General features: G+C 41.2%; 1 protein-coding gene across 3 annotated transcripts; it reads left to right on the top strand.

The window, feature by feature from the left end:
• Nucleotides 1-759: 759 nt before the first annotated feature.
• LOC119325095 (E3 ubiquitin-protein ligase CCNB1IP1 homolog) lies at nucleotides 760-5,484 on the top strand. 3 transcript variants are annotated; one of them, XM_037598836.1, is made up of 9 exons: nucleotides 763-1,064; nucleotides 3,097-3,191; nucleotides 3,315-3,387; nucleotides 3,685-3,730; nucleotides 3,821-3,851; nucleotides 4,113-4,368; nucleotides 4,451-4,614; nucleotides 4,829-5,066; nucleotides 5,226-5,484. In XM_037598836.1, exons 2-9 carry the CDS (start codon nucleotides 3,122-3,124, stop codon nucleotides 5,230-5,232), a joined length of 885 nt encoding a protein of 294 aa, XP_037454733.1. In that variant the 5' UTR covers nucleotides 763-1,064; nucleotides 3,097-3,121; the 3' UTR covers nucleotides 5,233-5,484. The 3 variants fall into 3 exon arrangements, with proteins under 3 accessions (XP_037454732.1, XP_037454734.1, XP_037454733.1); XM_037598835.1 differs by lacking the exon at nucleotides 5,226-5,484 and having other exon boundaries at nucleotides 760-1,064; nucleotides 4,802-5,070; XM_037598837.1 differs by lacking the exon at nucleotides 5,226-5,484 and having other exon boundaries at nucleotides 762-1,064; nucleotides 4,829-5,070.
• The last annotated feature ends 4,201 nt before the right edge of the window (nucleotides 5,485-9,685 follow it).

Here is a 9,685-nt window from a genome sequence, read left to right on the forward strand (position 1 = left end):
TTGCCATGGTTGCTCAACTGCAGTTGCCATGTATGGTCTGATCTAATGTAGTTGCCATGATTTCATAATTTTAGGAGTTGCCACATACTAACACTAGGCAGTTGAGAGAGTTGCCATGTGCTCACAAGCATGCTAGGGCAGTTGCCATGTAAAAAGAAAGAGTTGTCATCTGCTAACGTGCACGTTAGGGCAGTTGCCATGTACGTGCACGTTGGGGCAGTTGCCATGTACCATACAAAAACACATGGCAACTCGGTAAAAGAGAGTTGCCATCTACTTACGTGCACACTAGGCAGTTGCCGTGTACCCTGCAAAAACACATGGCAACTTAGGTAAAAAAAAAGAGTTGCCACCTGCTTATAAAGCATACTAGGGGCGGTTGCCATGTGTGCTGCAAAAACACATGGCAACTAGCAGCTGGGTGTGGGAGAGGAGACGGGCGTGTGGGCGAGATGGCAAATGCCCACACATCAGTCCTTGTGCGTGACTGAAAACTGATGTGTGGGTGAACTGCTAAACGCCCACACATCGACCCCTCCGTGTGGTAAAACGGATGTGTGGACGAACTATGTCACACACCACACACGCCTTGTCCTACGTGGCACAAAAAATCAGCTAAATTATGACAAGATTCGTGCATATAGTACTGGACGGTGATGAATGCGTGTGGTCGAGATAGTCAATGCCCACACGTGTGGGCGTTAACATTTTCGAAAAAAAATGCCCCGTCTCCACAGTCGACGACCACGCCTCTCGTCGCGGTCAGGCGCGACTCCCATTCGCAACGGCTGTTTCCTCCTCTTCTCCGCGAATGAAGCAAGCAATCCCACTCGTTCGAAACCTTGAAACCCTCGCGGCCCCATTGCCGCCACGGCCACGGCTACTCCCATTCGCCCACCCCAACTCCTCCCGGCCGCCTCCTGCTCCCCGTCGCCTCCTGGGCGGAGCGGAATACTGGCTTCTGGAGCCCTCGACGAAGAGGGTTTCGTCCCCGCCGGAGACCCACCTCTCATCACCACCACCACCGTCGTTCACGAGGTCACCTTCCTGACGCTCGTGTGGAGGTAACTGAGCGCTCCATCTCACCGCTTCGGATTTGCTATTAGGCTGCGCTGGGCGCTGGGTCGGAACTAGTTTTGCTTTGTGGATTGCTGGATTGGACGCGATTGGTCGCGAGATCTCCTGGGGAAATTTGGTTCCGACTTTACAGCGGGTTTTGGAGTCGCTACTGCATCAAATTGCGCTCAGGCTTCGATTGCGCTCCTCATGGGCAAGTGCGGACAGTTAGCTAGTAGTACAGGTGCAACTATTCGCGTTTATACAGTTCATTTGTGATGTGTGTGCGGCCGTTTGAGTTAAGAGTACAAAAGCTGCTCTGCTGCTGGCTTTATAGTGCGTTAACCAGTCTGTTTTAGCTGCAAATGGTAGGTTCTGAAGAGTATAGGGTCATCGTGTATCGTGTCTGCTTTGTTCTTGCATTGTTTGGTGCTCTGGATGCAACAAATTTATGGCGTTTTCTTTACCGCTAACAAAATTATGATGCTGGCTTGTTTGGATCTGTGTTATTTGAAATATATTCACTACGTTCACTGTTGAGAATTGAGATTATGAGAGTAAAACTTGACATGTAGCGAACTATTACATATTTGAAGCAAGTTGGATCATGCCATTTAGTTGCAATAGTTAATTAGGAGTGAAATGTTATGGAATGCAGAAATAGTTCTAAATGCATATTGCTTGATGCATCAATCAGAACTCTTGTCTCTGTTATGGAGTATAGAGAGAGTTTGTAGAAGTCTCCCATAAAGCTACCTAATTAGCAGTATTTAGTGCCACTACCACTGTTATCACAGTTTATTTGAGCACTCGTCCAAACATATTATAGCTACTTAGGTGCTCTGAGATAGCTTATCTACTTGATTAAGCTCAAATCAGCGGAATAGGTAACCGGGTTACAATATACTCCCTCCGTCCCAAAATAAGTGACTCAACTTTATACTAACTTTGTACTAAAGCTAGTACAAAGTTGAGTCACTTATTTTGGGACGGAGGGAGTAGATGAATTCTGCGTCAGGACTTCTGTATGTACCTGGTATGTTTGTAATGTTGATCATGTCTTGTGTTATGTGAGATCCTACGTTTAGGCGATTATAAGTGCAAGGTTAGTTACTGTAATATCTTGATATATTTTGCACATAACCGAATGGCAAGTTTGAATTAAAAAAATGCTTGAAGAAATGCTGATTACCCTTTTTCTTATATGCCAAAAGTTTCAATAGGAATTTATGTGATGGAATTTTGTTACATACCTGTCAGTGACATGGGATACAGGGTCCCCCGAGCTTGCTAAAAGAAGTGGACGGTATAGTATCAGAAGACGTGTGGAAAAGGTCTCGGGCTTTCCCGAGCACAGCAGAAGGGTTTTAAACATTAACAAGTTTAAATCTGAAATCATGAGTACTATACAAATTTGATACGGAATCACTTGAAGAATACTCGGAGAACATTATAGATGATTCCTCTCTGGCCTATTAAGACCTTTTATGCTTTGTTGATGGAATTCAGTGGGCGAACTATGGCTCCTCAGGTTTCCTATTTCATTGTAAATATATACCGTTATCTCACTCTGATCTGTAATGTACAGTCCAACCCAGTGTAGTCAAAAGTGAGGTAATTGTAATGGAAATAATAGAAATTGTGTGCTGCACTTCAAGGCCAACTTTATTTCTCATTTTCATCTTCATTGTCTTGCTTCCAGTTATTGTTTGCAGTGGGAAAAGTACAATTCTTGAGAAATTTTATGTATTGTGGTATCAGTGGTAAATATGTGATGCACAACAAAAACTGATTCATTGTTAAATTTCGGTACTCAAAACTAAAAGATCTGGCATTTTATTATGCAAATGCCCTCATGATTACACATTCCATGAAAACAGTGTATGCAGTTATTTCTGCATTTATTTTGTGATTATTTGCACTAATCATGCATTTTGTGCTTCTTAGCCTCTTAGGATTTAGGGCTGTAATGCAGGACACATTAGATGGTTATGATCTGTTCATCTAGTGCAAGTCATTTATCTGTGTTTCGACCTGCAGGGTTCTTCTGAACAAAGAATACAAAATGAAGTGCAACGCTTGCTGGCGGGAGTTGGAAGGGCAAGCCATAACAACAACTTGTGGCCATCTTTTATGTATGTCTGCAATCTTCTATCCCTTTCTGTTTAATCGTTTCAATTGTAAATAAGTAAAGTTCATGAGAACTGCTGCTATTGCAGAATACATTTTTTTTACTTTAACTGATACTTATTGTGCAGGTACAGAGGATGCAAAGAAAATACTCAGTAACGATGGTGCATGTCCAATTTGTGACCAAGTACTTTCCAAAAGGTCAGTTATGAACTCTTGATATAGCATTCATTATTTCATGCTTAATGTTTCACCTTTCGTGTAAGCTACGTTTCTCTTATCCATATCAATTTGGGATATCTACAGATGCTGGAGTGCCTACAAAACATCATGTTTCGTGTGTATTTCACATTCTTTCTTTTCTCTTAATGAGAACCTTATATACTTATGTCACTTCTTAACATGTTACAGAGGATTCTGTTTTAGTCTTGAGATCAAATTAATAGTCATGTATTAATATGCCGATATCATCTAATCCTTTTTTTTATTATTTCTTAGCCATATGAAGCCTACTGACATAAATCCAAGCGATGAATGGACAAATGTAAGTACCCCTCTGAATTCGATTCATAATGACATATGCAGTTGATTTTCCTGTAACTCATCTGTTGTGATAACTTTGTTTTTATCTCAGATGTCAATGACTGGAGTTTCTCCACATATACGTATCCTTGATATTTTATTCACTGGACCTAGAATCGTTCTTATGTTATTTTGTTGAATAACATAGCTCACCTCCATGGAATCTAGTGCCTGATTAACCTCCTGTTTTAGTATTCCAGTAACTCAAACAACCTAAAATTGAAAACAAAAACTGCTGTAGTGAGACAATGATGTCAGCGATCATGTTACTACTGTTGAAGGCTTGTTCTTTTGTTGCTAATATGATAATCATTTAGCTTTTCCTTGAACATGATACTAATCAGTTATGAAGAGTGCATACAGAAGTGTCATGTTTTACATCGGACAAAAGGATCTGGAGATGCAATACAAGATGAACAGAATTGTTGGTCAATGTAGGCAAAAGTGTGAAGTTATGCAGGCAAAGTTCACTGAAAAACTGGAAGAAGTGCATGCGGCATACCAGAAGATGGCCAAAAGATGCCAGTTGATGGAACAAGAGATTGAAAACTTGACAAGGGATAAGCAGGAGTTACAAGAAAAATTTGCAGAGAAATCCAGGTTAGTCTAGTGTGCCATTATTTTCCTTATAGGAACAAAGTTCCGCTCCATCCAATATGTATGAAATGTGCTTTCCTTCCAGGCAGAAGAGGAAGCTTGACGAGATGTATGATCGGCTGAGAAACGAGTATGAGTCGGTAAAACGTTCAGCCATTCAACCTGCAAACAACTACTTCCCAAGAGCTCAGCCTGACTTGTTGTCAGGCATGCCCAACATATTGGACAGCGGCGACCCTCTGAGACAAGGTAATTTATGGCATTATGACGCAGTTGATTTTAGTTGTCTACCGCTCACTCATCCCAATACTTTGCCTTTCGAGAAGCTATTAAATAGCTACTTTTGCTAAACATCCAGCCATGAATAAGTTCAATACAACACTTTGGCTTTCTAGAAGCTACCTCTCCACAAAAACAGCTCATTCACTTGTTGTAGGATCGATTGATCCTCCTGAAACCCCAGGGCGCAGAGATGAGGGATGGGCTCCACAACCAAGGCAACGGCGTGAGAACTCTGGTCCATTTGAGCTGTCTGGGGGTTCTCCTGGTCACACTGCTGCACCTCCGATGGATATGAGACCCAGACAGCTGCCACGGTCCGTCTTTGGAGCTAACATGAACAATTCTTCGACAGCTCTGAGAAATATGATAATCTCACCAGTGAAGCGTCCTCAGCCCCGTAACCGTCCACAAATGTTCACGTAATATTCTCCTTTTTGCTCGCTCATATATTTAAATGGTTAAATTTGGAGGGATGCTATTATGCAACTGGCTTGAGGGCTAATTGTTTCAGCAGTGGCATGCGATACCTGTCTGTCCCTCTACTGTACGTACTTACTCCGGGAACTTTGGTATGCCAGGTTATAGAGTTGGAAGAGCCAAGGAGATGTTCTGCTTCTGTTCCGTCTTAATCTTGTCATGGAAGTAAGGAAAACTGTTCAGTGCAAATGCTGTAGGATCAGTATGTATGTCTCCCCCCCTGTTCTTTTGCCATCGTTCCATCTAGAAATTGTTGTAGGAGATCAATCAGTAATGTAGTTGTATCCTGGGTATTTGATTTTTTGAAAGATAAAAAATGTACTTCCAGTGGTCTGCTGCACAGACGACGTTTCCTTGTCCAATCCTTGTACGATGCAACACCCAGTGGGATGCTGCACATTGAATCCTTTTGTTTTGCGGGGATGCTGCACATTGAATCAACCTGGCGGGCAGTTCGATCTGATGTGTCGGACATGGATTATACGGGAAGTATCGTACATGTTCTTGTCAGACATTTGTAGAATAATTAATAAAGATGGCTGTATGCAAAGATTGATGCAGATGCCGGAGGTTTTAACCTCCTTTTTCAAAAAATAAAAAATAAAAAAAAACATAGCACCAATCTTACTACGTGTATATGCTTGACGTGTTTGAGCAACCAAAGTTTCCGGATGCATGTCCTGTGGTTCTGAAATAACATCCGAGTAATTACAACTGTACCAGGGGTGATCAGCGGCACTCTGTTATCTTACTAGCAAAAAGGCTCGTGCGATGCAACGGGGAAAATGAGATCTAGCACAATAATAACTGTAACTCAAGGCCCCTAGCAGACTCGAACGCACTCCCTCCGTCCGGAAATACTTGTCATCAAAATTGATAAACCCTTTTTATCAATTTTGATGACAAGTATTTTCGAATGGAGGGAGTACTAAATATGCAATGCTCAGCACGGTGCTAACACTGACAGTATGTATCGTGTCCTACAATTCTTGAATGGCCTAAGCTAGGACAAAAGTATATAGCTACATGAAAATTAAGAAGAGAACTTTTAGAGAAAAGGCATGTGCCTGGCTTTATAAATAAAGCCACCAAACAGTGTTCCAAAACAACCAACCAACCGGACCAACAAACACAACGTAGTCCGAGACGAGGACCCACCCAAAGTTTAGATAGAAAGATAAATGACATCCAGGCTAACACACGACATGCAGGCCGGAGAGATGAAAGCGACATAGCCAGCAACTAGTCAAAGGAGACACAAAAGCAACTATGCAACATGCTCCTGTCTGGATAAGGAAGACGCCGAGGCCCACACTTTAGATATCAGAAGGTCAAGAGCATCCTGGTCCTCCGGCTTAGTCAATAATCTCCACTGCTGCAACAACATGCATGATTTAAATAAGCAGTCAGCCGGCTTAGCAGGAAAAATATGTTCGATAGTAAACTTGTTTCTAGTAGTCCACAAGGACCAACATATCGCTCCAACCCAACCCAAAAGACCCTCTTTGAAACACCCGCCAAAGAATTAGCAAGGGCCCGAAGCTCAAAGAATGAAGAAGGATCCCAGGCAACCTGGAGCCATGATCTGACACAACTCCAGACCAACTTGGCCAAAACACAGTGAAAAAATAAATGATTCATGTCTAAGAAGAGATCAACATGGCATACACATCCTATAAAATGGGAGATGTATATCTGAAAAAAAAGACTTTATACTGAAAGATGAGCAACGTCAGATCAATTATCTAAATTGTGATCAAACACTATAGAGATATATGATATATGGATGATAACAACACTAAGAATGTGAATGTTGTGATGAACTTCAACGTGATTATGCAGCCTACCGAAGAGCATTGTAACATGGAAGTAACTACCATATGTGACCATCCTTTTTCTTTGTGCAGATCCAAATCAAGCAAAGATATCTGAAACCACTTGTGTATCTGTACGCATTTTTATAATCGGCATATTTATTGTATCTTGATTCTCTTGAATTCATCAGAATGATCTTCTTGGTGCGGACTTTGTCCTTCATCAACGAAAAAACTGACCAAAAAGACGGATCAACTTGTACACAAAACGTTACGTCACTGTCAAATCCCCAAGATCAATATATATCCCCCGTTGTGAAGAGTTAGAACATATTCAAATTCAGAAGAGTTAGAACATATCCAGTTAATCCCAACCGAGAAGAGTTAGAACATATCCAAACTTCCTAGAGAAACATATGTATTTTTAGGAAGCTTAGGCCGGGTTACAATTATGTACGTATGTAATGTCACATGACAAATCAAATGAAACAGCCGCAAGGGAGCTAGCAACCTCACCTTTTGGTTCAACTGTTGCACATTGTTGATGCCTGGGGAGGAACATGCTGCCTAGAAATGAAATTTATGTTTTCGTAAAAAAATGTTCGTAAGCGTGACCGAAAGTATTACCTTGGGTGGTGGTGTCTACCGATGTGCTCTGCTCTAGCAGTAGCCGGCGAAGTGGTTGCGGGGCTTTGGGGGCCATAGCGAAGACGCCGGCCAGGATGGCAGGCGAGCCTGTCGAGATCGAGGATGTGGGGCTTCAGCAGTGGCAAAAGGATGCACGTGTGGATTCTCTCTTAGCAGGATTCACTGTTGACCTGCTAATCAACTTTTTTCTCTTGCTCTGGTTCTGCTATTATTCTGACATGTCGTGCTTAGTTTATTTTCCTGTCGTTCTTTGACTATGACAGACCAATCGACACAAGTCCTTTGTATGATCCACTATTTCACACTTGTTAGTCTTGTTTCTCTGCATCATTTGCTGCAAAAATTAAAACTTTCAGGTGCAGATTCACCAGAATGTTAGGACAATATTCAGTTCTTTTTTCTCTTGAGCTTTGGTCATACGAAAAGTGACAGTGTAGGCTGGATTGCTAGCTCAAGGTGCTCCAGAGATCTAAAAAGTTAAAATGTCCAAGGATCTTTTACCCATGTGCACACACAAAGGGGCACACAATCAAAAATTATGACCTTTTATAGTCTGTTGGATAATGGACATGCTAAGATGCTAGAACTCTAACCTTCAAAAAACTCCCAGTTAGTCTGTATGCACCAATACAGGGGCATTTAAGCTACTTCTCTCAATCATGAATCTGTTGGTAAAGTAATTACGGGCTGAATAAGCTACCTGATACACAAAAATATGATGCACTTGTTCTTGGAGGAACCTACAAAAGAACAACCATTCATGCCCATCTTCTCTAAAGTCTGAGGTAGTAGTTGCTCTACTACAAGTACCGCGACAGTAGAAGGACTGAGATTCGCTACTGTTTTTTGTCTAAAACCAGAAAGGAAGAAGGAAAATAATATTTAGTCAAGGTTGTTGCAATTCCTCTAACATATTTCTGTGAAATCTTGCTAGCTGATATAAAATGCGGACTCACTATATTATCACTGCCAACCTCTAATACAAATTCTTGATCTTGATTCCCTTGAAAAGAATACTTCTCCACATGAAGTTATTTATAAAAAAGGGACAACTTCCATGTTTCTAAAGTTAAAACTAAACAATAAATAGCTAAAACTCATGCACACCTTCAGCAAAATAACTACAAAGACGCAAAGTGGAACCATGTAGCACTGGTTTTACAAACAACTCAATTATAAACGCACCTGGGTCTGGAAGTCTTGCTCAATTGATCTACCAACTTCAGCTTCCTCCACTGCTGCCATCTTCAATATTTCAATCTCTCTCCGACAGTTGTGTTAAGTCCATTATCAGACCCTCAACCTGAAGAATGCATCAAACACAATTATGTGCTTCCTCGTTGACTCTAACCTTCTTAAGAGAAGCAATATACTTGAATCATCATAATAGACATGAGAACATTACACTTTCGTACATTTGACAACTAATGGTTTGACTGAATTAATCAAGCACATGTTCTGTTTGGTGTTTTCACAACAAGCCATACACAAAGAGAAAGCGCGGGATCATAGTAGGCATGCTTGAACACTTAATAAAGTAGCAAGAACATGACTTATTAACCGTAAATAATTTTGTTTAGCCATGTAATCTACAGTCTGTCTTGAACTACAGTGCAAAAAACCTCTCCACATATCCCGAAACAAAGCATCATCAATAAACATTAGTAAAATCCTATCCATCCAAATTTATCCGTTGACAATATCTTGCGCTTAGTTGTTAAATAGGTAAAAAAATAGCTTGGCTAAGCCCTCAGTGGTGCCCGTCTGCATACCAAGAAGATGTTGGAGCACTTGAAGCCGCCGTCCATGTCGGCTTTCAAAGTCGGACATTGGGTCACACATTGTCGCCACATAAAGGATAAGCAGGTCGGCCACGAAGTCCGTTGCAGTGGTCGTGGGCATAATAAGTTCTGGAAACAAATTAAAGGAATATATCAAAAAATATACATGCCAATAGATCTCTTTGCATGTTCCATGAGAATAACAATACTAAATTTGTTTCTTTTAGCTAGCCCATCAGTAGTAGCAAAAAGTTCCACATATATATAATCCACATCTAACTCCTAGTGAAGTCGCTTCTACATCACTTAAAAGGTAAG

This window comes from Triticum dicoccoides, chromosome 6B (assembly GCF_002162155.2).
Source record: "Triticum dicoccoides isolate Atlit2015 ecotype Zavitan chromosome 6B, WEW_v2.0, whole genome shotgun sequence".
NCBI classification, from domain to species: Eukaryota; Viridiplantae; Streptophyta; class Magnoliopsida; order Poales; family Poaceae; genus Triticum; species Triticum dicoccoides.